Genomic DNA, 27,726 nt, shown 5'->3' with positions numbered 1-27,726 from the left:
AGGGTTTCGCTGCGACGACTTCTCGGTAGAGGTGCAGACCTTTGTGTGTCTTGAGGTGCCGTCGGTGCTTGCGTACTTGCCGAACAACCACTGCGTTTTCCGAACAGCGCGGCCTCGCGGCAAAGGAGCCTGCCGTTTTGGTTATTTCGCGCCGCGCGATTCTTCGCTCGCTACGACAGTCAGCTCACACGCTCAGTGCCTTACCGTATAGTGCACACACAGTGACGCAACCGCAGACTTGCTGAGTGGCGCGGGAGGCAAATACGGTCAGCTAAAAGTCCCTATTTATTATGCTTGTGCCCACCACATTAACAGTTGAAAGGTATTCTTTAAGATGCGACGCAGCTCTTTGACTAGCCTGTGTAACGCTGCCTTTCCGAGCGTTAGTACGAACACGCCGCAACGTGCTTTCACACCAAGTGTTAGAGCTGTGCCAAGTAGGCCACGCCCCAGATGCGCTTCGACATCACGGTCCACTCGCAGTGCGCACTGACGTCACTGTCCCCCTCACCTGCCGTACGCTCGCCGCAGCACCCGCAGCTGCTGCCTCATGCATTTACCCGCAACACACAAACGAATCTTCCAGAGCGCACCACAGCATCCGCATTACCGCCGTTCAACCCATGACTTCACCCGTGTGCAATGCTTCAGCTTCGTATGTCATCAGGGTTCCCTTTGGCTAGACCATGTATGTTCTCATCAAGAACCTCTGTAGCATCTGTCATATGTTCTTTCACATTCTCTAGAGGCTGGGTGTAGTGCTTTAGCTTAGCGGCATAACACACGACAAAATCATCCATAGAAGACCCGAAACGATGACACTTGTCACAACGAGGTGTCTTGCAGTGCCGAAGTATGTGGCCAACACTGTTGCGACGAAGGCACAGATAGAGTCTCTCAGGAATCTGTAGGAGATGCTGTATGTCGCTGACAAAAAGCACGTCGAAAACTGCCACAACAATGACGCAATCGCCTAACGAGAGCACGAGTTCATGATTCAAGGTCTGCATGTCCTCCACGTCCTATACACGCCGATTCACTCTGATTACTGTAGCCGAAATTATTCACCGACCCATGGTACTACAAAAAAAAGCCCTACACTTTGTTTCCAGGGTGCCAAATCATTGGCATACTTCTCCTATGTACACAAAGCATGGTACCATAGAAAAAATGTTTGTACAGAGATAGACTTTATCGCATGTATAGAGTGGGAAAAATGAAGAATGATGACTTTCAAATTCAAATGGCATCACGGCAGCAACCTAAGTATTCTTATACATTTTGTGATTTAAAACCTTATAATTTCCACAAAAAATAAACTGCATACGGTGACCAAGTCTTGCAGTTTGTTTACCGATAATTTAGATCGGTTACACAAATAAAATGGTTTTAATGATTCCACTGTGTCGTTAACAATCTTACGTGAGATATTTGTAAGATTACATGTGCTGCCATAGGCTCGTCTGCTTTTTTTTTCTGCTGCCTTCGTCACTGACGGTATCTTTTTTTTATTTTTCAAATAAATATATAATACATCTTTCTTCATTATTTCTCACTGAGTTTTTTACTGTTTCTTTCTGCTCTGTTTATGGATTGCATATATGGCATACTTTAAACCACTGTAACCGTTCAGTGTGCAAGGTGGCCACTTCAAATCAATTTATTTTCATTTCATCTGAAATGATGAGAGCAAGCTCGGGAGAAAAGTGGCGTTTTCCACTTAAGAAGAACCCAAGCCTCTCTAATACATTGAAAGCAATGAAGACATAGATTGTGGTTGAAAAAAAACTGCAAAAACAAGAGCGTGAAAAAAAGAGCGCAGTACAAGTGGAGATATGTACATGAAATATTTCATGCACGAATGGCTAATAAACATGAGCAGTTTCTAGCTCGATGGATTTCGTAAGGCTATGCTACATATAACATAACACAAATATTACATTCACACGAACAACAGCTTTTTGAACACATAAAAAAATAGTTTAAGCAAACCTCAGTCACTTGATTGTCAATAAAAGTGTCTTTCTTATAACACGAGCGCTTTTCTCGACAGTTATTTTTGTTTTAATTAGCTAATTCAGTAACAAGGGAACAATAAAACGCAGCACTTTTAACCCAAAATATGTTTGACACAATATAATGTTCCAGTGTTTTAGGTGGCGAATAGGGTAACAAGTAGTGTAGGTTTCTATTACAAATATGTTTGAGAAGATACGGTTGTTGTGAAAAACAGATTGCTTGTATCTGGTTGCTAGCGAATTGGTGCAATACTTCTTAATCGGGACAATATTTAAGCGCTTCAAATGTTCAACACTGTGTGCATAGTAGTCGACGTTTGCTATATATCAAACAGCTTTCTTTTGTAGCTTGTATTTTTTATTTATGTTGCTTGCGAGGTTCCCCTTAAGCTTCTCAGTGCAGCTTTATCGCCTGGTCTCCTTGCAACTTTGTTGCGCAATAAAGTCAATTCAAACTTAAACTTCAAACTCAAACATTTTGCCAAAAAGTTGAAGTGCTTCACGTATGCATATATCTTTTAACCGTTCTAGAAGCCACAGGAGCTTCATCGTGATGTCTACTGACACCTGGAGTTGGCAAGGCAGCGATGGTGCTTAGCCATAACTTTACTGACTACAAGTTTGGCTTTCGCTAACACCAACTTGCAAGTGACCATCCAAACACGTGGCACATGGAACTGTCCAATTGCACTTATCTCTTTTAGGTTTATAACCTTCCGTAGAGCATCTCTAATGTCCTGGACTCAGCGAGGAATCACCCTTGTTTTTCATTATGCAAGTTATCTGGATGTTTTACTTAGAGTCATGTTTTACCATGCTAACTTTGTATACAACACATCCACCAATATGTCGTGAAAACACTGCCATAATGTCAACCAGATATATATATATATATATATATATATATATATATATATATATATATATATATATATATATATATATATATATATATATATATATATATATATATATATATATATATATATAGACAGATTATATCGAATCAGCCTAAGCTGGCTAACGAATTCGTCACATTTGAAAAAGAAACCCTACCTGATAAGTCAAGATAGCAACAAAGCCACGATTACAGCCACTGCGTTGCTCGCTACAGTTGTAATACAGCAACAAATAACAGTGCCTATCGCTGCGCACCAACGGGCAGGCACCCAGAACTTGTAAAAGCATACAACCGGATAGCCAAGTTTAACAAGTGGAAGTGCAGTGAAATGGTTAAGCAGTGCTATTTCTTCCTTGAACAGTCCTTCAGGATATGGCCCCTTAACAGAGGGGTACTTATTATATCGTACCTGTTAATAAATGGTACTTATTATGCACTGCATTCATGGACACTTTCGCAAGCGTCACTAAAAAGGAAACAACCAAAATAATTGCTTAGGATTCGTGTACTGCTCCCGAACAAAAACATCTGGATTTATTTACACCGAACAAATTACACGCTTCTTTCAGTATGCCTACCTTGCTATATCTGAGGGCAAGCATATTCATTTTCTGATGCATGGAGTGAAGTGAGCGATTTTTTCTGGCTTGTATATAAGCCGCCCATGGCGGCGACCACATTTATTTCGAAGGTCACAACGACTGAAGGGTAGAAGTGATTCATTCCAAGTAATACCTGCCTGTGATGAAATAAGGAAAGCTGAGCCCTGGCCTTCAACGACATGCGTACCACCATCATAGCGATCGCCCGTGAGAAGTTCGGCTCAAGATAGTTCAGCGACCGCAACTTCAAGTGAATTCAAAAAGCCGACAACGCTAGCGACGATGCGTTCATTCACTGTGAGTTGACGAATGACCTAGGCCGCGGGCGGAGGTGACCTGCAATTCTGCGGCACACCGTACAGCCGCCACTCCGCGCTTACGTTTTCTGTCACAGTTGATTGGTGAGGTCCACCACGATCTCCGACACCATGCTGTTCCTTTGGGGATTGGTGGTAACCATAGCGTGTGGCGAGCTTTCCGAGAGCACGTGTTTACTCCAAGCTTGCCGTGTGGTGGTCATGTACATGAAAAGAAGATGGGGCGCAACTCATTTTAGGAAAGTAGCGAAAAACAACCACAATTATGCCTAATACATCAAGGAGCATAGCCGCCAGTTGCGGTGGTTTTCAAAGGCATACGAAAGAGTCAGCGTGACCACCCGATCCACTTTTCAACTTCGCAGTGACATCAGCCGGCATCTTCTGTTCTCTCTTTGCCAACTGAACATCGCAAAGGCGTGCTCGTGTGTATTTCTGCCTTTTCAGGCATGTTTATTTGTTCAACTGGAAGCATGTATATTTACATTTTAAAAGCACACAAAGGCACACACACAGCCCTCTCATGCACCTATTTTGCTTCTATTTAGAAACAAACCCCAATAAATATTGGATACTTTGGTATGTAATGCTCGTTTAGAAAGTGTTCTGCAGCATTTATTCCTAAGTAACAATGTTCCCACAAAGAAGTAAGCAGTAGATTTTGTCCCCGAGAATGTTAACTCGAACAGTTGTATGATAGCGCTAACGTGACTGTGCGCGATACTTTGTGAGCGTGGATCGCGAGAAATAAGCAAGAGACCGATCAATTTCGTCGTGTATCAAGCTCTACGTGGCTTAGCAAAAGCTTGAAGCGGTTATTCATTCTGTGAATTGCTTGAGTCTACACTGGCGGCGTCAGTTTCCTTAGCGTCCTTGCATATAAAACAGTAACAAATCTGCGTTCTCGCGGGTTTTTTTTTTGTGTAGTGAAGCAAGTGAACTAACGTGTAAGCGCCTGTGAAAGAGGTCCAAAAACCCCGCGTTCTGATTGTGTGAGAGGATGTCTTGCTTGAAGTGGGACAGAAGTGGAGAAAGTACCCCACCTGCAGTCTAAACTGGCATCACTTGACAAGGAATGCAACAACGCAGCTATCACTATAGCAGCAGAATTATCGATTGTAGAATGGACCATGCATGCCAATTTGATATGGCCAGTTTACAGAAGCATACACGTTCGTGCGTATTCTCCACTACACTTGCTAGGTGAATCGCCCTATGCACTTACAGTGTACCACAGCACGTGGTATAAACACATGTACCATGTGCGTCCGGACGATATAATGAACAGCATTTTAACGTTATTCATGTCGTGAGCAGACAGTCACATTTGTCCTACGGTCATAGCCTACCCTGCCAATTTCGGTCTAAATCATGTTAATGAAACATTCACAACATGACCAAGAAGTAAAAGGCTAGCTGTCTAGTAAGCTAGTTAGCTGAATAGATAGATAGATAGATAGATAGATAGATAGATAGATAGATAGACAGATAGATAGATAGATAGATAGATAGATAGATAGATAGATAGATAGAGATAGATAGATAGATAGATAGATAGATAGATAGATAGATAGATAGATAGATAGATAGATAGATAGATAGATAGATAGATACGCTGAAAGTGTGTTGTGTTTGCTAAGAACTGCTTGGCATTTACCATGTCAGCAAGTTAAGACAAGTTAAGGTGGATGAAAAAAGTGCAACATCAAAAGGAGTGAAGATGCAGTCACACGGACGGTTTTCAGCCGTGCGAGAATTTCGGTCAAATATTGTGCAAGCAGGAAACTTCTATGAAAAAAAAACGTGTTATGAGAACGGTAATGTTTGTGCTAGACAGCCGTCCAACATAGAAATCGAGTAAAGCGTTTTCGGGGCAAGAATGCAAAAAATACATTTGTTTTAGTAATCAATGTAGAAAAATGACGTAGTTTGCCAAATAAAAAAAAAGCATGATGTCGCTGGTATCTCATGAACGCTCCAATAAAACGTCTTCAATGCAAGTGCCTCAGTGCAAACTGCCTATATGCAAATCAACGCTGAAGAAATAACCACGTCAATTAGATCGCAATATTTTTAAATCAAAGTGTCCTACAGCACGTTTAACAAGAATAGCGACACTGCCTGTGTTGGGGGAAAATTTTGTGTTGCCCAGCAAGTTGTTTGCAATAATTATCCAAAGGTCATTCGATAACGTGTATAACTTTATCATTTTTTCAGGTTAAACAGAAAGTCCAATACTTGGAAGATGAAGGCTCACATTGAAGACAACATTATCTACTCGCCATACCCAGACATCACCATTCCTTTGTGTTCTTTCTACACTCTGGCGAAAAAAAAGTTGCTCGTGGATCCAGACAAAGTTGCTCTGGTAAGCGGTATCTTTGATTTTGGGTGTTTTTTATGTAGACGTCTTCACTATTGCTACCTAGCTTAAAACATCAGTGATTTACGTTTGAAGGTGGGCGCCCTCTTTGTGCCAGTGCTGCAGCGCTGGTACTTATTGTGGCTGCCGCAGTAGGACTGGGAAAGTATTACTCAATTCCATATCAAGTTATTGATGCAACGCTTTAGCTGTTTAATGCGCACAGTACAAGACTATCTGACTTTATGTATAACAGCCACCTGGTTTGTGCTCATGACGAGAGGACGGATATATAGGAACTAAAGACCGCCATTTAGGTGCCAAGAACAGGCAGGAAAACACTGTTTAATGTCTTCACATTGTAAATATAGGCAAAATAAACTATGACAGAAAGCAGGTATGTTTCTGTTTATGCAGATACAAAGGCGCCAATGATTTGGAACAGCAATGCATTCTTTGTTCCCGCAGGGTGGCCAAATACAGTCTCTTCTTTTTTATTCTGTCATTGTAATTTAAGTGTCCACCGTCGAATAAACACGCTTCTGGGTCTTGGGCTTTCCGGCAAGGCTGAGAAGGGTAAAAAAGAAGCAAATAGCCAGAGTGCTAATGGGGCAGAAAAAAGGTTGGGTCTCTGTCTTACGAAGTTCAGAGTTGCTATTGTAGCGGCCGGGAATGTCGGCCGCCGGAGGCAGCGAGAAAGGAGACGTGAAGCTGGTTTGGAGTTGCAGGGCAAGACTGTTTATTTCCACTCCGTGCGAGTGACGAGAGTTCCCCTCGACGAGGGAGAGAAGGAGGCGCCCCCGCGTTCTTCTACAAGAAAGAGGAAAAGGGGGCCCTCGAGCGAGCAGACGTAACATGCCGCCGGTGCTAATCGCCGGAGCCGGCGCCGACAACACGTTGTTCCCCGAACACGGAGGAGGAGGCGCTGGCGCCGCGAGTAGGCGCGCAGTCGACGGCCGGCTGCAGACGGGATAGAAAAGAATGCGGTGGTGCTGAGCAGCTTCCGCTACAAAGGCTCCCCCCCCTAGATTGCGGAGCTTTTAAAGAAGGACAGCAGTTACGGGCTGAATAGTGAAAGGTCACAGTCCACTGGTTAGCACTGAAATCGTACGTGAGAGGCTGCTTGAATGGAAACCTCAATATGAGCAGGCTTGGCGCGGTCAACGGCGACGACTTCTCGTTTCCCCCGCACGTCGATTGTGATGGTTTTGTTAGTACGTCCCAAAACTTTGAATGGGCCATCGTACGGCGGAGTAAGGGGCGGCTTCGTTGCGTCGTGTCGCACGAACACAAGGGTAGCAGAGTCCATGTCAGGAAAAGTGAAAACTTTCCTGTTGCGGGCGATGCGAGGTGCTGTTGGCCTGAGTTGCGCGAGCCATGCGCGCAGCTTCTCGATGTGATCGGAGGCTGTTGGGGCGGAAGGTGTCTGGTCGGAGAAGAATTCTCCCGGGAGGCGCACTGTTGAGCCGTAGACCATTTCCGCTGCGCTGAAGCCGAGGTCTTCCTTCACTGTTGAGCGTAGGCCAAGAAGAACGAGCGGGAGCTTCTCCACCCAGTGCTGGCGGTCGAGTTTCGCTGCCAGTGCGGCTTTGAGTTGCCGGTGGAAGCGCTCAACCATTCCGTTGCTGGCGGGGTGGTAGGCGGTTTTATGCTGCAGCTTCGTGCCGAGGAGCGTTGAAAGTGCGGAAAAGAGGTTGCTCTGGAATTGCCGTCCCCGGTCAGTTGTTATGCGGGCGGGGCAGCCAAAGCGGGACACCCATGTTTGAATGAAAGCCTGCGCGACGGTCTCAGCTGATATGTCCGCAATTGGTATAGCTTCGGGCCACCGGCTGTACCTGTTGATGCATGTGAGCAGGTACCTAAATCCTTGGCAAGGCGGTAGTGGTCCCACGAGGTCGAGGTGAACGTGGCCAAACCGCGACTCAGGAGTCCGAAATTCCTGTAGTGCAGCCCGATTGTGGCGAGTCACTTTCACTTGCTGACACGTTTCACATGTCCGAGCCCGTCGTCGCACGTCCGCGTTGACTCCGGGCCAAACGAAGCGTTGCGTTATCAGCAGCTGGGTGGCGCGGACACCTGGGTGGCTGATGGAGTGGAAAGTGTTGAATACCACTCGGCGAAAGTTCAGTGGGACGAAAGGTCGTGGTGCTGCCTGGGAGGTATCGCAGGTTATCGTGCTCTGGACGTAGGGAAGTGCAACCTCCGAGAGCACGAGTGAAGATCCCCCTCCCTTCAGTCTTGTCAACTCGTGGTCGTCTCGCTGAGCTGCGGCCATAGCTTCGAAGTCCAGGACTTCTGTGCCGGAAGCGTTGACGCGAGACAAGGCGTCAGCTGCTTCGTTTTCGACCCCGGGAACGTGGCGGATGTCTGTAGAAAACTCGGAGATGAATGAGAGCTGACGGATCTCTCGTTCTGAGTAGGAGGAACTGTTGTTTTCGAATACGTAGGTGAGGGGCTTGTGGTCTGTCAAGATGTAGAACTCACGGCCTTCGAGGAAGTAGCGGAAATGCTTAATGGCACAATAGATTGCGAGCATCTCCCTTCCAAAAGTGCTGTACCGTGCTTCTGCAGGCTTCAGGCGTTTCGAAAAGAAGCCCAGTGGCTTCCATTGGGCGCCCTTCTGTTGCTGCAGCACTGCTCCGACCGATGTGGAGGAAGCGTCCACCATGAGGCGTGTAGGAGCTTCAGGTCGTGGATGAATGAGGAGGGTAGCCGCGGCTAGCTCGTCCTTAGCTTTCTGGAAGGCGTTCTGGTGTTCGTCAGACCAACAAAATTTTGGTGCCTTTTGGTCGTCTCGGCGCAGCAGGTCGGTCAATGGCTGGAGCACTCGAGCACAAGACGGAATGAACCGCCGGTGGAAGTTTAAGAGCCCGAGGAACTCCCTCAGCTTGCGAAAAGATGTTGGAGCTGGAAACTTTTTGACGGATTCCACCCTCGATTCCTATGGCATGATGCCTTCAGCAGTGATGTGGTGGCCGAGGAAGTTGAGCGCCTCTACTCCAAACACACACTTTTGAGGTTTCAACACCAGACCGTGCTCATCCAGACGCTGAATGAGCTGGCGGAGGTGCTCTTCGTGCTTCGCAGGCGTTCTGCTGGCCACCAAAATGTCATCCAGGTAGACAAAGATGAAAGGAAGACCCCGGGTGACCTCATTCATGAACCTTTGAAAGGTCTGTGCGGCATTTTTCAAGCCGTAGGGCATGCGGACAAACTCAAACAGGTCGAACGGAGCTGTTATGGCTGTTTTTGGTATGTCCTGCGGTTCGACGGGGATTTGGTGGTATGCCACTACAAGGTCGATCTTGCTGTATATTTTCGTACCTGCCAGCCGCGCGCTGAAATCGTGAATGTGTGGCAGAGGATATTGGTCCGGCGTTGTCGATGCGTTCAAGGCTCTCTAATCACCACACGGGCGCCAATCGTCGTCCTTAGGCACCATGTGTAGCGGCGATGAATGGTTGCTAGATGAAGGGCGAACAATTCCCAGCTGCACCTTATGCTCGAACTCCCTGCGTGCAGCTTGAAGCCTTTTGCTGGACAGCCGTCGTGCCCGGGCGGTGACTGGCGGCCCGGTGGTGACGATGTGGTGAGTCACGTTATGTTTCACCGGCTGTTCCGTGTCGCGGGGCTTGGTGAGCGAGGGGAATTCGGCCAGGACGTGGTGGTAGGCTGATACTGGCTGGAAGGCGCAGATGCCAGATGAGCAGATGTTTGACTCCAAACCACGTACTTTGAGGGATGTGTTGTTATCCTTGAGGCAACGGTCACGTACGCTCACATCCAGGTTGAAGTGGCTGAGAAAATCTGCTCCGAGTATGGCGAAATTGACATCCGCCACCACGAAGACCCAGCGAAACAGGCGCCTGAGTCCGACGTCTATTGTCAGCGAGCGGAAGTCGTACGTAGCGATGGCAGTGTTGTTCACTGCCTGCAGCGACGATGTGTTCTTGCTACGTCGGCGATCCTCGGGGGTTGCCGGGACAATAGAGATTTCGGCTCCCATGTCGACTAGCAGGCGCGAGTTGCTTACGCGGTCGACTACGAAAAACAGGCGGCTGGGTGGAGGGCCGATGTTGTAAGCCGCCGTTAACGACTGGCCGGAGCGTTTCCCGGAAACGAGCAAGGTTGAGTGCAGCGGCTAGCACCTGTGCCGAAACGACGGTGGTACCAGCAAACTCCGTCCTGTGTATCTCGTGCATGGCTTCTCTGGGAAGAGCTTGGGTGTCTTGAAGGGGATCGGTTGTGTCATTGCTCGTCCTGTTGGGGAGCGCCAGATAGCACAAGTTTCTGCATGGTCTCGGTAAGCTGTTGCAGTTTCTCCACAAGGCGCGACAGTCGATCTGGTTGCTCATGTGTTCTTGCAGCAGCTATGGGCGCAAAGGTTGGAGTTGAGTATTCCGTGATGCGATCGGCAAGTTGCGCTAGTTGATCAAGGGACGTCTCATTTGAACCCGCGAGAACAACGTGCACCGACTGGGGAAGCCGTTGCAGGAAAAGTTCACGAAGAAGTGGGAGCTGGCCGTCCTGACGCGCGCGCACACCGAGTAGTTGCCGCATACGGTGCAGCAGTTGGGAAGGTCGTTGGTCGCCCAGCTCTTCGTGACACAAGAGCTGCTGCAGTCTGCTTTCTTCAGGCGCCTCGAGGCGGTCCAGCACCGTCTTTTTGAGGGTGTCATATCCTTCTTGCACGGGGGGTGAAACCAAAATGTCGTCGATAGCGTCGGCGATTTCGGGGGGCAGGGCTGCTACGACGTGAAGGTATTTTGTCGACTGCGAGGTGAAGTACCTAAGCTGAAAACGGGCCTCTACTTGGCTGAACCAAACTCTTGGATTTTTCGGCCAAAAATTTGGTAGCTTCAGTTCTGTGGCGATGACCGCAGGCGTGGAGGCAGCAGCGTTGTCGTCGGAGCTCATCGCGGCGTGTTCGTTGAAGCGTTCGGGTCACCAATGTTGTAGCAGCCGGGAATGTCGGCCGCCGGAGGCAGCGAGAAAGGAGACGTGAAGCTGGTTTGGAGTTGCAGGGCAAGACTGTTTATTTCCACTTCGTGCGAGTGACGAGAGTTCCCCTCGACGAGGGAGAGAAGGAGGCACCCCCGCGTTCTTCTACAAGAAAGAGGAAAAGGGTGCCCTCGAGCGAGCAGACGTAGCATGGCGCCGGTGCTAATCCCCGGAGCCGGCGCCGACAACACGTTGTTCCCCGAACACGGAAGAGGAGGCGCTGGCGCCGCGAGTAGCCGTGCTGTCGACGGCCGGCTACAGACGGGATAGAAAAGAATGCGGTGGTGCTGAGCAGCTTCCGCTACACTATACCGCAACTACGGGCTGTCCAGAGAGCTCACAATGCGGCGGTGAGGCTAGGCCTCCCCGTTCCTACGTGGGAGCGGCCCGCGACGTTGCCCTAAAGGAGCAGCGTTTCTCAGGACCCAATAAAGTTCTTAGTCTGTCTGTCTGTCTGTCTGTCTGTCCGTCTGTCTCTCTGTCTGTATGTCTGTCTGTCTGTCTGTCTGTCTGTCTGTCTGTCTGTTTCCCTTGTATTACCTTAGTATAACCACTGAGGATTCATTTCTCTCTTGTTTGTGAAGACATTGAAGGGCCCTTCACCAGGTTTCAGAATTTCAAGTAGGCAAGATGATGCATAGACTGGGCGCTCATGATCTCATCTGCCAAGATTTTCAAGGCTGCGCGCCCCAGAATGAAGTGAAATCTTTGTGTCAGACGGAACGCCACTTGACCTTCATATCAAAGGTACACCTCCTAACATGGTGGAGGTGACGCACACAAAAAGGACTGGCCCTGCGTGCAGCAGTACGTGATACAACTAGAAATATTCAAACTGTTATGCGTTGTTTGTGCAATTTGTTGCCTGAATGGAAGTATAAAGAATAAAGAAGTACAAGGTACAAACGTATAAAAGTTATGTGCGTTAATTTTCTAACTTTGTTTTAAGCGAAATGTGAGCCTATGCTGCCTCCCTTTCGTTTGCGTTGGTGTTCTCACCGTTCTCACATGGTGGCGGTGCCAGAATTCACAACGGTTGGCATGTTTTGGTGCATCGTACCTTAGAGCGGTTCTAGTGGTGCGATGCTGTGTGTTGGGGTAAGGATACTTAATCCAGGCCAGCCTTTCCAAGCGTGCGCGCATAGAGAGATTCATTTCGCAGGAACAGGCAGTACAATACAGAGAACGTAGAAACGACACAACACCACTTGCGTGGACCTGGCATGGGCGTGTCATGCGAATGTAACCTTACGTGCGAATGGCATGTTGATGCGTATGCAACGGGAAGCTCCGAGTAGCTTCGATCCCAAAAATCACAGGGAAGGAATCGGGCTTGCGAAGTCCACACTGGGCCAGTGGCAAATGCTTCAAGCTTGCCTACTTGCATCATTCTTTGGCGGCTTGTAATGAACCAATTAAAAATTATAGCAGTACAAACCTTTTCATTGTGCACGCAACAACTTCCGGTGTCAAAGTAAACTTTCTCACGTGACCTAGTGAAGCACTTTTTAGAAAATAAATGAGAAGAAAACAAAAATAAACACAACTTGGTCACTTTTTTTACCTACATTCTACGTTCCGCTGGTGATACTCTACGGTTTCGCATTCATTATTCATTTTCTGTGGCAGCACAGAAGCACCTCCTGTTTCCTACGCACGTGGGCAGATGCCAAGAAGATGCCAAGTTGTACCTCATAGAATTCTAAAAGCTCAGTTCTGCCCTTTAACATGAATACCCGTCTCTAACTTAAAAGTAAAAAACTGAGGTTACGTAGCGTTAATGTGGGCCACTTTTTCGAAGTTTGGTACGTATAGACAATAACGTTCTTGACTTCTAATGGATTGAAACTTGACTGATACTGAAACTTGACTTCTGAACTGATTGAAACTATACATGACTTGTGTATTGCTGTGGATGCCTGTATGCAAATTAATGTTGTATGTATCAATTTTTCAAAGGCGTTCGACAGAGTTTCACACCGTAAGCTGCTATTCAAGCTTCGCAATGTCGGTATTGATGAGAATGTTCACAGTTGGATCAGAGCTTATCTAGGCAATCGACAACAAGCATTTAGAGGGGGAGATGCTATGTCGGGAAATCGGGAGGTGTATTCGGGTGTGCCCGAAGGATCTGTATTGGGGCCCCTACTCTTCTTTTTACACGTAGATGATATTTCATCAGTTGTTCAACCACCAGTAAAACTTAACCTATTTGCAGGTGACTGCCTAATTTATTGTCCGGTATCATGCTGAGAATATCAAGTGAATATTATTCAGTGCTTACAAACCCTAAACTTATGCTGTTCCAAATGGATATGAAAATTAACATTAAAAAATCTACTTACACACATTACAAAAAAGAAGGAAGTGCTTTCGTTTGCATATAACATTGGTAAAAGGATGCTAATGAAAGTCTGTAAGTTTAAATACTCGGGTGTAACTACAACAGAGAAGTTGAGTTTGCGTCCTCATGTGGATAACATTTGTCAATCAGAGCGTCAGAAATTGTGCTTCCTACGAAGTAAGTTAGGACGAGCCAAAAAAGATGTCAAGCTGCTTGCCTACAAAACGTATGCCCTTCTGAGATTGCAATACGCCAGCACTGTGTGGAGTCCACAACAAAAGGTAATAAAAAATAAATTAGGACGCATTCAGAGAATGTCACCTCGCCTTATCTGCTCCAAATATCGAAGAAGAGATTCTGTTACTGAAATGTTAAATGTATGTAAATTAAAATCGCGAGGCGGAAACAGAGGTTGCAACTTCTTTTTTCAGATCTTGGATGCTGGGGTGAAAATAAACAGGGATGATTATTTAAAGCATTCTTTCATAAATTGCCAAGAACAACATGCACTACATTCATACAACCAACACATGCTCAAACACATATCTTCTAATTTTTCTTCTTTCCCGAAGTTAATATTATGTGGAATGAATTGCCGTACGATATGGTGCAAAAAAAAACTTTGAATGGTTTTAAGGTTAGGCACTTTGTTGAAAATGTATAGTTGTCAGTGTTCATGTTTGTGTTTTCTTACAAATGCTTCATCGGTCATAGATATTATGTCGTAATTGTATTGAGGAAAAAAGCGCATAACTGTGTTTCTCACATAATTATGCTATATGTTACTGAGTTCATTTTACAATTTCTTTTTAAATATTTAATTTTGTGCAACTCAATTCTTCACCCTCCCTGTCACGACCCCCAATTGAGGGTTAACAGTATGACAAATAAAGAAATAAAGTAATAAGTAAATAAATAGATAAATTCATTCTTGTATGTTAAAGTGTCATGACAGAAACGAAAGAAACAAAATAGGCATGTAATTATAATCCAGTCTCTAGTCATGACACTTGATTTTCCCATAGCTTCTGTTCGTCCAACGGTTTGAATCGGCAATCAATAATTAATTGTTTTGTTACAAGGACGATTTATTCCGTAAGCAATTATCAATTGAACCCTGCACAGAATATTTGGAATGAAGGCCAACTGAGTAGCCCTACACTCAGCCCCACAACAATATTGTCGCCGTCTTTCATTAGGTTTCATATAAGCGACAGTGCCGGAGTGACTTGCCCATTCCCATGAAACTACTCTGGTGTGCCGTGAAACACGATAACAACAATACCAGTAAAGCAACCAAAAATGAACGACCCATCATAGCAACATAAAAACGCCCAGCTGAGACTAGAAATGTTTGTTTACTAAGGGTTCGATAGATAATTACCACGGATTTACAACCTTGAATGAAACTAATACGCAAATGAAGCCGTTGGTTGACAATATCTGTCCATACCTCACTTCAGCGCTACAGACAGGCAGGTGTTCACATTGCCAGAGAGGCCATGAGAGCTGGCGTTGGTGTAATTTGGCCAAATACCGACACAATATAATGGTAAATAGTCTAGCGCATTTTTTTCTTGTTGATCTTTTTTATTTTGTTCAGAAAATCATCAGAAACTTGTAAATACGTAAAGTGAACTCTAAAATATGTGAGTGACGCAATTTCACCAATGCTTGCGTGCCAAGTGTACCCGGAAGTGCTCAAGAAAGCACTGGCTGAGGTGACACGAAGCGTATAATAAGAGACAGAGAGAAAATACTTTATTCTCACGATGCTGCGTGGGGTAAAACCGGCCTTGCTTTGCTCAGTCTACCCTTCTAATGTTCTAGTCTATGCAGTCCTAGAAACAACGGGCCAAGAACTCGAGGATTTAACCCGACCCGACAGAGAATACTTGGGTTTCCGCACTCCGCGCTTGCGGGTCACTAGTTACCGTTCTCCTCTGCCTGGCCAGGTGCCACTCGAGCCGCTTGATCGCCCATTCCTGAGATCAGCTCTCTTAGGTGGCACTGGCGGGTTAGTTGACTGTGCATTACCTTAAAAACAGCAGTGCTCAAATATATACCTAAATTTTAAAATAAAGATTGAAAAGTTCAACAAACAGGAAAAAAACAGTAGGAATGGCAGAAATATTGCTATCACAATTAAATACAGCACAGATATTAGCGTTTCTTAAACTGGAAGTGTATCAGCTTCTGCTAATTCTTGTTCTATCACAAGAAGTAGCTATAGGACAAATTTAAAGCCTTGCGTCAGCTTTTTCTGTTTGTTTCATAGTTTATCTTATAACCCATGAAGCGCCTTACAAGTGCAATAAGTAGTATGAGTAGCGGGAACGAATGCGTGAACAAAACTGCGAGGCTCATTTTCATGTATTTAAAAGCATAGGAAGATCTGACAAGAGAAAATCAGTGAAACTGTGTATTTCGCGGTGTCCTCGGCTGAAAACATTTCCACAGGAGTCGCAATGATGATGGCTGTAGGCGTGCGCATGTTTCCTCTCTAGAAAGGCGGGGGGGCATGGTAAACTCCTTCGAACTTTAGGTGAATGGTCATTGCAGCTTCCCATCCCTAATATTTGCACTATTTGCATGGGTGGGGCTTAAATTGCACCACCCTACCTCCGGTCGCAGCCCCCCCCTCTACTTGGTTTCAAATGGGGGTGGCCGCCCCCGCCTGCCTCTTTGTGCTCACGCTTAGGATGATGGCTATCTACACGTGAGATTGATGAAGTACGGCCAACTAGGCTGCTTTTCAAGGATGAGCTGAACAATCAACAAAATGGTTCATGCGAGAGACATGAACCTTTTTTGACGACGGCAAAGACGGCAGTCAGTGAAAAACTGAAGCGAGATAATGAGAAAATTCACTGGGAATAATGTCGAACAAAAGTGTATGGGTGTATGGACTATGATGTTTAGCTATCACCTGACGGTGGAACTGGGGTTCATAGTATGACGCTTTAATAATAATAATAATAATAATAATAATTTTTATTTCCATCAGCGATGGAGGAGACTGCGGGTAAAAGTTGCATGAAGGCACAAGCAACTTGACAGAGGCCCGCAGCCACCCCTACAGTGCAGGCAGCGATGGCAAACATTCACATAAAGAGAAAAAAAAAGTCATAAGAAACACATATTCGGAATACAGATATGTCTAAAAAAACACATCAGTAAGGAAGAATGAAAAAAAGCAATATTTTACACTATTTACTATGTTAGCATGAATTGTTGAAATGCTCGCGCAGTGTTCGTGCAGAAGTTATTTTCAATTCAATGTGTAATTTATGAAATGAATTTAAAAGGGTTGGCAGCGTGTATGATAGCTTCTGCATAGAATAGCTTGTCCGCGCAGTGACCACCTTCCACTGTTCTATGTAACGAGTGCCGTATGAATGGGTGTTTTTGGCAAGATGAGATAACTCGTGGAAAAACTTTAGGTTTTCTTTTATCTCTCGTTTGAACGGTATACTTAACTTGTAATTGTATAGGGTAAACACGCGGATGACATTTCCCTTCAAGAATAAATCTGAAGTATGGGAATTGTAGGGTACATTGAAAAGCGCCCGTAGAAATTTTTTCTGCAGTACATGAAGTCTTTCAAGATTTGTATATGTCGTCGTACCCCATACCAAAAAACAATAATACAAGGAAGAAAAAAAGAGCGCATTGTAAACAAGAAGCTTTATTTTAAAAGGTAATATCAATCTGTGACGCGCCATCATACCAACCACACGAGATATCTTGCCTAAAACTGATTCGATGTGTAAATCCCAAAGCATATTTTGTGTGAAGGTAACTCCCAGTATTTTCACACTACTCACTATTTCTATTGCTTCATTTGTGTAAAGAAGGGTGATGTGATCGCAGGTTATCTGCTTAGATTTTGGTCTGAAAATCACGGCTTTTGTCTTTTTAGTATTAATTTGCAAAACGTTTGCTGCTGACCATTCTTGGAGCGCCCTTAGAGCAGTGTTGGTGTTATTCTGAAGGCTACCAAGTTCAGGTGACGAAAAAAATAGGCTAGCGTCGTCAGCGTACATAACGTATTTCGCATCACTGTAGATATTTACTAGGTCATTGATGTAAACTATAAAAAGAAATGGGCCGAGAATACTACCTTGAGGAACGCCTCTGCTGATGTGTCTTAAGTCTGAACGGTAATGCTCAATCTGGACGTACTGATGGCGATGATCTAGATACGACTTCACGAGGTTTAAGCAGTGCCCGCGAATACCATAGGTTTCAAGTTTTTTAAGTAGTATGGAATGATGGATACAATCAAATGCTTTACTGAAATCAATGTAAAGGCCGAGCACAAAATTCTTGCTTTCAAATTGTGTTAAAATGAATTCTTTTTGTTGTAGCAAGGCTAACTCAGTAGAAAGGTGTTTTCTAAATCCAAATTGGGCTGTAGATATAAGATTGTGCTTATCGAAAAAATTAGACATTTGCACGTGTATAAGTTTCTCCAGCCCTTTGGATAATACTGGTAATATCGAAATAGGTCTATAATTTTTGATATCGTTTATGTCACCTTTCTTAAAAAGCACAGAAACTCTTGCGATCTGCATCCTCCTGGGAAAGATAGCGCTCGCCAAAGACAGATTAAAGATGTAGGTAAGATATGGACAAATTAAATCAAGCACATACTTGATTGGACGAACCTGCATGCCCTCAACGTCACAACTTGAGCTATTTTTAAGCGAAAGAAAAACTGACAGTACTTCAGACTCTGTAAATGGGCGAAGGAAAAAGGAAGATGGATTGCTATCAGGCATAAATTTTGTAATATCAGCAGATGCACAAGAATTAGAATTGCTCACAAAATAATCATTAAATGTATTCGCCAAATCATCGCCCCATATTTCGTGGCCACCAAGAAATAGCTTTTCTACACGTGGAGACGATTTACGGCGATTTAAGACAGTATTAAGCTTTTTCCATAACATATCGGGTTTTTTCGAGCAGCTATCAAACTCAGCTTGAAAATAGCATTTCCTGTGTGACCTTAGTTCTTTGTTTAGTTTGTTTCTAAGCGACTTGTATTCTTTCAATATGCTTGGTTCCTTACTTTTAATGAACTTGTGATAAAGCGCATTTTTACACTTAATTTTTTGTAACAATTCAGGAGTTATCCATGGTTTTCTTATTTTTTTACCCAATTTAAACTTTTTTTGTGGGAAGTGACGCTTATACACACGAGAAATTTCATCAATAAGTTTACTGTATGCAATGTCAACGTCGTCTATTTTCAGAATTTGCGGAATATCGCTAAGTAGCAATTCAGCTCTAAAATTATCCAAACCTGTTTGTGTAATATTTTGAAAAGAAATGTACTGATGCTTTTCATTTATCGTGAAATTTTGCTTTCTTAGTAGAGCAAATATTGGGAGGTGGTCACTAAGGTCCCACGTTATTAAACCACTGTTGGCTTTTGTAGAATCGATATTAGTAATAAATAAATCTAACAGTGTTTCGCTTTCAGTAGTTACCCTTGTCGGTACATAGATTAAATTTTCGCATCCGTTAGAAGTCAGCATGGTTAACATGGCCTTTTGTGGTGCAGAAATGGTCAACAGGTCGATATTAAAATCACCAGCAGACACCAAATAATCGCCAGTTTCTGAAACAAATGATAACAGCTGTTCATAGAAACAAAAGAAACTAGGAAGATTTCCACTTGGTGGTCTATAGCAAACGGAAAACATACAGTCATTCACACGAGCTGTTATTATTTCAAAGTCATCACAACAGATACAAAAGTTGGAAAGCAGCTCGCAGTTTACGTGCTCTCTTAGCAACAGCATAACGCCACCGCCTCGGCGATTAGTTCTGTTTACACAATACGATTGATAAGACGGAAATTTGAACAAATCACGATCATCCCTGCACCAAGTTTCACTAAGCATTACTGCATCAAACAGAAAATGAAAACCATTGATGAAGTCATTTATATCTTCTTCCTTGTTATAGAGTGAACGAACGTTTAGATGAAGGCACTTCAAGGAATGTGCGTGATGACTTGTCACAAAAGCGTCTAGCTCGTGTGGAAGAAAGGGACTTTGACTAGCCATTTTGAGGAATGAAATAATCTAGATACAGTCAGCAACTAGCAGGCTTAGACGGGAAAGTCGGTCCTGTGACGCACTACTAACACGGAATCGCCGTCAGATTTGCGCAGCAGGATTTTCCCGTTCTTGTGCCAGGCGTATTTGTACCGACTTTCCCTCGCCCATTCCTTAGCCTCTCGAAGCAGTTGCCGACTTTGGCTGGTCAAGTTCTCTTGGATGAACAGGTTTGATTTCTTTTCTCTCAGTTTTGACCGGTTATGCAGCCATTCGTCTCTAACAGATTGTCTGACATACCGAACGATTATACCTGGTGTTTTGCCAAATTTGCATGGGAGGCGGTGAATGGCAGCGACGTCTGCTGCGTCCAGTGCACAAACGTCAATCATGCTGGCAACAGAATTTACCTTTGCAAGCAAATTTTCACCTTCAGAGACGCTTACACCATGTATTTCCAAGTTAAACTTGCGGCTTCTCCACTCGAGCTCATTTAAATCGGCCTCAAGTTTTTTTGAAGCATCATCACTAGCGCAGGTGTCCTGTTCAAGGCGTTCAAGTCTTTTCCGTATTTCTTTCGTATCTTTTTCTTGTGCGGCAAGCCTTGTCAACATCTCATCGTACTTGTCCGACATGAGCTGTATCGACCGCTCGATGTTTGGCACTGTTTCCCTGAGCGGCAACAACTCGTCTAACTTCTGACTTATGCCACTGAGAATAGATCTGATGTCAACTTCAGCTTCCGGCCTCCCTTCAGTGATCTCGACACTTTTTCCACTATCTTTGCACGTAGAGCAAACCCACTTTTGCCTAGCCGATTCGGACTTCTTTTTATACTGTTTTTCTGATATGCCTGCACATGTTCCAATGTGAAAACAGTGGCTACACTCGCCACATGCCACCGACAATTCATCGGATTTAATGGCATCGTTACATGTAGGGCATGCATTTAGTGTCGACATAGTACCAGGAAATGTAGCACACAGAACAAATACAATTCACTTGGCAGCTCACCAGAATTAAATTCACTCACCAGAATTAAAGGTTCATTCACGTTGTTTACTATCGCAGCGACGTTTTTTCTCCTCTTCAGACAGTTCTGTGTTTTTTATTAGCGATTTCTTGGAAATGCGTGATTCGAGCAGAACTCTATTGGTGTAAAAGTACTGCACATAAAAGTGGAGAAGAATGTGAAGTCCAAGACGGAGAGGCCAGATCGTCTATAGACGAGGAAAAGAAAGGCTGTGGCCACCAAATCATTGAATCATAGTATTGTAGGTGAATATAATATGCTATCCCCGGTGATGACGTAAGTGCTTCTATATCCGGTCAGTGAGCGTTCGGTGGAAGCGCTCAGTAAGGTCATTTGTCTTTGGGTGGTATGCAGAATTGGTTTTTTGCATCGTATTGCACACCCGTAGGGCTTCCTCGGGGACCTTGAGAATGGAAGCTTCGCCATGGTCTGCCGGAAGAACACGAGAAGCTGCGTGACAGCAGACGATGTGTTCAGAGAAAATGCCGGCAAGTCCTGTGCCGATAGTAGAAAGAAGAAAGGCCGTTTGGCGTATCTGATAAGATGGTCGACTGCAGTGACCTTCCAACGGTGACAAAAAAGCGTTAACGGCAACCAACCATAAAAGTCCCTTCCGACAAATTCAATCGGTACGATAGCGCAGGAAAAAACGAATATGAAGACAACCAGTAGGCGAACATGTGAATCACTATCGTGCTAACACCACGCGCACAAGCCTACGTAATTGGCTATTGTTGTAGACAAGCCAGGCCAGACGCAGAAGCTCTTGATACGGCCACAGGTCTCGGCAAGCCTAGATGACCTGCTGGAATGTCATCATGAAATGCTTACAAAACCCGCAAATGAAGAAAGCGGGGCAGGACTGGCACCCACTTGTTGCCCGTGAGATCATAAATAAATCACATCACCGCGGAGTTGAAATTGTCGAAGCTGTCGTCACAATCGTCTTCTGGATGGTCAAGTGACGAGGCTAATGCAATCAATGAATGTCCCACAGCAGGAGTCTGTTCGCGGAGGTGCAAGGAAATAGAAGCTCGAAAAGAGTTGTATTTAGTCCAGCGAGGAAAGTGATAGGTGTTTTGAGGCAACCTCGATGTCGAAGCTATTCGAAGGCAATGAGGAGGACGTGTTCTCAAGAGACAGTGAAAGTGGGCATCGGGACAGCACGTCGACGCCCTCAAGACATTAGCTATTCTTCTACGTAATGGTAAATTCGTAACCTTGGAAGCGCAGTATCCTGCGTCCTAGTCGTCCTGACTTATTGCTCACTGAAGACGCAACGCAGTACGTGATGGTCGGTGGCGATGGTCGAGTGTCGACAGTATAGAGGTAATAGCGGAATTTGTGTGTCTACCAAACGCTGGAAAGCACTCCTACCCCGCGATCGTGTGTTTCCGCTCAGCGGTCGATAGAGTCTGGCTGGCGTATTGCACACCTAACTTACTAGAAGTGAGATCACGTTGTAGAAGGACTGCTTTAATGTCTGGTGCACTTCCATTAGTGAGGAGTATAGCAGGCGCTTTCTAGTCAAAGTGGTGGAGCAGTGGTCAGTAAGTGAAGGGCGTTCTTTGAGAGTTTCAAATGTTGAGTCGCAATCCTTGGGCCTTGCGAAAGCAGCATAGGCGGCTTGTAGCGCCACGCTAGAGTTGGCCAGCTGGCTGCGCCAAGAAAGAAGCGAGCCACGTGGCACGTGTGGCGAGAGCCACAACGAATTCCAGAAAGGCGTAGCTTCGGAACCTGGCTGGATGCTGTAGCAGTGACTCGGCCTACGCCTGTGTCCCGAATAAACCTGTGACCTCGGTACGGGCACGTCGCCGCCGTCTCTCCTCTCCTTCCTCTACAAGTAGTGACCACGAACAACGGACAAGCGACCAGTGCTGCACCGCTGCCACTGAGCTTCGCGGCTATGTTCCAGCCAGCTCAAGCCTTGTGGCCACACTTTGATACACCTCTGTAACCGTTCCAAACCTGACGGACCTGGTGATTTGAAGGTCGCGCCCTTCGACGATCTATAGGCTGCCATGTTCCCGCGACTCTGTCCGCCAGTGCCGTCGTTCCAATCGGCCTAACCCAAGGTATCGTTTATGCAGCTCGACACCGTTCTTGCGGTGAATGGCGTCATGGACCAGCCACTGATGAACGCCATTCTTCTCGACGCCCTTCCGGTAGAGCTGCGTCATCTCTCTGCCACTTCAAGCTCTAGCCCGCAGCCTTACGATGACCTCTGCTCTGCGGTGCTGACCTCCTACGGCATCATCTACCGCCCGCGTTCATTCACCCGCAACTTCCCGATTTCCCGTGAGTCACAGCAAGCGGTATCAAGCAGCCATCATCCCTGCCTTGACCAAGCCTTCGATTGCCCGGCTACGTCTCCTGCAACCTATCGTCCAGCCACTAGGAGCGTGATTCTCGCGCCCGACTGCCCGGCCGACGAGGTTCTTCAAGACCTTCCTGCTGCCGAAAACCAGTACACCACGAGGTGCGTTTTCTCGAAGTCCTCGGCCGATGGTCTTTCGGGCATCTTCGCCACCCTCCTGTCTCCTCTAACATCCACAGATCACGACTTCTCGGACATGTCAGACCCCATGATGGCTACAGTGCCGCACAACCTGGAGTCTGCTACGACCCAGGACATCGTCACGCCTGCTACACGGCCCCCAACTACACAGGTTTCACCATCCTGCCCTACCTCTATGGCACGCAACCAATGTGACATGTCAGACTCTACGGCCACTACATCGCCGCGCACCCTGGAGTCTGCCACGTCCACGGACATCCTCACGCCTGCTATTCGCCTTTCGTTCGTGGAGGCATCGCTGTCGACGTTGTCCAAGCAACCCAATGTTTCACCGACTTTGCCACTTTGCCCATCTTGCCAGCAGAAACAACTACGTCCTCAAAGTGTTCCACAGCAGACGTTTGCGTCACCAATCAACTACGGACGTCCGTGCGAGATGCGGCGCCGATGTGGGAAAATCCCGAGGACTACCTGCACGGCCACCAACACTTAGAGCAGGCCGCATACGCCCTCCTGAGCATGCAGGCAGACAGTCCTCCAGCCGCCTCGCTCATGCGCTATTCTCGGTCTGTAATTCTTAAACTACAGCAGAAACGCCTTTCAGTCCTTTCAACACAACTCATCATCACATCACGACTAGTCGCGGTAGACAAGACAACAGCCGCAACATTTATATGCCTACTTCAGAGAAGTTACGGGCACCATCAGCACGGCACCTGCGTCTCCTTCCCCAAGTGCACACAAGAACCACCACTATCGCAACAGCCCGTCTTGGTGGAACTTTTGTTGTGCTGCACTGTGGAACTTCACGGCCCGGTTCTTATTTGCAACTTGCTAGTTTCACTCGCTACAACCAACCGTATTCCTTCGTCGAGACCCTTGCCCATTTCGATTCTCCCTGACTCACCCGCAGAGACCCACTCTTTACCGGCGGCCAATCCACGTTGACAACCTGCACTTCCCAAAAGACACCTTACGCATTTCCGCTCATGTATATAGTATTTATCGCTCTTTTTCTTTTGTAAATAAGTTTTCCATCGTGCAAAGCGCTAGGGGGAGAGCCTATGTAGCGCCACGCAAGAGTTGGCCAGCTGGCGGTGCTGAAAAAGATGCGAGCCAAATGGAACGTGTGGTGTGAGCCACGAAGAATTTCAGAATGGCGTAGCTTCGGGACATGGCTGGACGCCTGCGTCCCGAATCCTATCCGAGACCTTGGCAGGGGATCATCGCCACCATCTCGTCTCTTGTTCCTTTACAGGCTTATACTCTTGTTAGAGAAACCGCCATAGTAGCAAAGTTGCGTTTAAAGCGATATAAGTCCGACGCGAGCCCTGAGCAGCATCTTTTAGTTGGGTGGCCGAGCGAAATCTATCACAGCTACATTCTTTTCCGGGTGTAGTAGAATGCCGTCTTTCCAAACGACGTGACGGAGAACTTCGAATCTTTTGCTGGTGAATGTTCACTTTTTGTATTGATCTGTGTTCATATTTTGTATTTACTACGTCAAATCTTTGGAGATGTTGGGTAAAGTATGATGAAAAACTAAACAACGATGCCATCAAAGTAACAGCAGCAGGGCTTCCATGTTAGGCTACGTATAACATTACTGATCGTGCCCTACAATGTGACCACAGTGTTGCTTAGGCAAAGTGGCATTAAACCAAGTTCTTAAAGCACGTCTGGCGCCGCAAACGCGCTTTTTTTTGGTCAAGGTCAGTTATGAGGATTTCCCAGTAGCTTGATTGTGCATCAAGGCTCGAAAAACCTCGGCCCTGAGAGTATTTCGAAAGCGTCAATATTTCGAGGAATTGAATAAACTTCCTTTCATTTAATCCTATTTAGCCCTTGATAGTCAACGCTGAAACGAACAGAGCCGCTTTTTTTTCTTGCTTAAGCTACCGGGAAAGTTGAAGAACTAGAATACGGCTGCATCACATCTCGTGTAAAGGTGGTGAACTTTTTTACAGAGAAAGCTGTTATGAAATCACTAGAATCACAAAACGAGTCTTGAGCAGCGCCGTAGTTATCCACCGCCGCCGCCGCCGCCAGTGTCCATAGCCACTGTCGCACGAATTGCGAAAAAAAAACTTTGTACAAATGGCACATTTGGGCTCGAACTCGGGTGCGCTGGAAGCCAGTCAAGTATTCTACCACTGAGCCATGCTGGTGATTGGGACTTGGTGGCAAGCTTGCCTTAGTCCGGCTTGATGTCGTGAAAGCATTTGCGTTAATACGACTTTTAAAGCGTTTTGAAAGAGCGAAAGCACAATCAGCCATCGCACGTTGCAAATATCGTAACGAGTGGGTCGTCCGATTCCCTAACCCATTACAGAAGCTTGTTTTTGGTAACTCTGACGCATACCCACTTCACGCATAATTCCTCATCGTCGTGAGCCACTGCATGAGCAATTGGCACAAAATTTTTTGCAAGTGGATAGCAGATACCGCACTTCTTAGAAAAATAACGAAAACTATCACAACGAATGCCGGCCTACTATCCAGAAAGTTTTATTATTAATGCCGTATTGGGTATCAAGCAAGTGTTGCTGCAGCAGTTACACAATACGTGTTTAAAACAGGCTTTGAGAGGCCACTCTTCTAGCTTTCGCTTTGACTGTGCTGCGCTTTCCGCGCAGCCCTGGTGTTTTTTAATGACTTTCATTTCTGACTGCGAACCCCAATATGATCTAAGGTGTATTATGCAAAAACCATCAGTTTCAAATTGGTTTACGAATGTGAAACTGATATGGCACAGCTATTGAAGCCGGCTTCGTTTTTGGCCAAATGTGACAATAGCACTTCAAATGGTTAATTCTTTAGGTTTCAGACAATCACAGCACGAAAAGAGAAAGAACTCGAACCACAAGCTGGTACTGCATGGTACCAAAGATGGGCGGAATGCTGGAATGAAGGTGATTTGAGAGGCGTCTATCCCCGCCACATTGATTCCTTTGGGCAGCAATATGAATTCAGCAGTTGTGTTTCAAACGAGCAGAAAAGTGTGGCCACAGAAAAATCCTAGGAAACAAAAGGCGACGTGAATTCGACGCGAAGTGCAGGAAAAAAAATCGGCAGATCTCACGTACAGTGGGAATTGATGATATGCAAAGCACGAATGGAAAAGATTGATATGTCACTTTAAAATCAGCACAACGTTACAAGGTGGAGGTAAATAATGCCATACATGACTTCCGTGTCATGTTTATTTTGTTTGGATGTGTCGTTAGCCTTTATGATTTACTCACGTAACGTGATACCTAATTTATTATATCAGGGGTTTGCAAAACGGCCGCCATCACGCTATGAGCGTGGTATGTTTTTATGTTCTCACATGTCACGCCTAAGGATTATCATGTTTGCATCAGTCATATATTTCGTCATCCATCGACGTCACGTAACATAAACATTTGGTATATCTGAAGCTGGTGAAACGGCCGCAAGTGCATCATGGAGGGCCCAATATACTCCCATGTAGCGTTGATGCGCGCGCACGCTAAGCACAGCGACGCTATAAATTAGCAAAACATGCGCACTCTATAGTTTGAAGTCAGGCGCGACCAGCATGACCAGCGTCCGTCTGCGCAGTTCAACGGCAACTGGCACGCAAAGCGTTGCCCAGATAACACTGCCCCTACATCTTTTTGTAACGGTGAGACGCCGGACGCACTGAAACGCGCATGCGTCAAATCAACGCAGCGCGCGCCTGCAAATATATAGACGTCAGACTTGGGAGTTTCGCGAACCCGCAGCGCCACTTGTCGACACAGTTTTGAGTAGTGGGAAGCCCGACGCCTTTGCACAGTTTGCTGTGCAACCAGGGGCACCTAGAGTGTACGAAACAACGAATGATCTGAATATTAGATGTACTTTTGCCTTGACCACTCAGAAAAAGAGCTATGAATTACTTTCCGCTGGTCAGCGCGTCCCCGAACCACCGAGAAGGGCTTGGTGGTTCACTCGCCTGAACGACAGCGAAAACGAGAGCACACGCAATAACTTCGCGCTCTACTAAAAAGACCCCAGTTTGCGCTACTGTTGTGTTGGGAATCGTCACGGATGTACATGACTTCAGTTTCACTGATTTTCCGCAGCTTTCGCAAAGCAGAATGGTGAGAGTGCTAAAAACAGGCCGTTGCGAATGTGTTGGGTATGCTAATTCTCGCGTTTTCTTCAGCCGTTTGTTTGAGTAAGAGTGATAATTTACGACTCCCTATATTGTATTGGGTAGCCTTGCTGGAGAACCATGGTATCCTTGAATATGAAGCATAGCATACCCTCTGACTGCGGTGCGCGCCGTGCAACAGTAGGCAGGTGGTGCCCGGCCGCGATAAACATCACACACTTTGCGACCACTGAAGTTATCGCCACTACACATCGTTACCCACAATAGGGCTTTGAAAGCTCTAAGTGCCGGCTTCAACTAGGAAATGCGAACAAGTGCGTCATACAGGTAAATCGCGAAATGATCGCGACCACAAACAGGATTTTTTTTGTTTTTTGCCATTGGTCGCCAGCATTACCTGAGCTATCTCGAAGGATCGGTTTTGCCTTTCGTTGTA

At 45.8% G+C, this 27,726-nt stretch overlaps 1 protein-coding gene across 1 annotated transcript in view; it reads left to right on the top strand.

Annotated features, from left to right (window-relative positions):
• LOC119169861 (uncharacterized) overlaps nt 1-27,726 on the top strand; it is a 127,942-nt gene that overhangs the window by 33,547 nt on the left and 66,669 nt on the right. Inside the window, exon 2 of the mRNA XM_075886557.1 lies at nt 6,056-6,206. Coding sequence (XP_075742672.1) covers nt 6,084-6,206 — 123 coding nt within the window. The 5' untranslated portion in view covers nt 6,056-6,083. The remainder of the gene's footprint in view (nt 1-6,055; nt 6,207-27,726) is intronic.

Source organism: Rhipicephalus microplus, chromosome 2 (genome assembly GCF_043290135.1).
Source record: "Rhipicephalus microplus isolate Deutch F79 chromosome 2, USDA_Rmic, whole genome shotgun sequence".
NCBI classification, from domain to species: domain Eukaryota; kingdom Metazoa; phylum Arthropoda; class Arachnida; order Ixodida; family Ixodidae; genus Rhipicephalus; species Rhipicephalus microplus.
The sequence above is the reverse complement of the archived record's forward strand: the minus strand, read 5'-3'. Positions and strand labels throughout refer to the sequence as shown.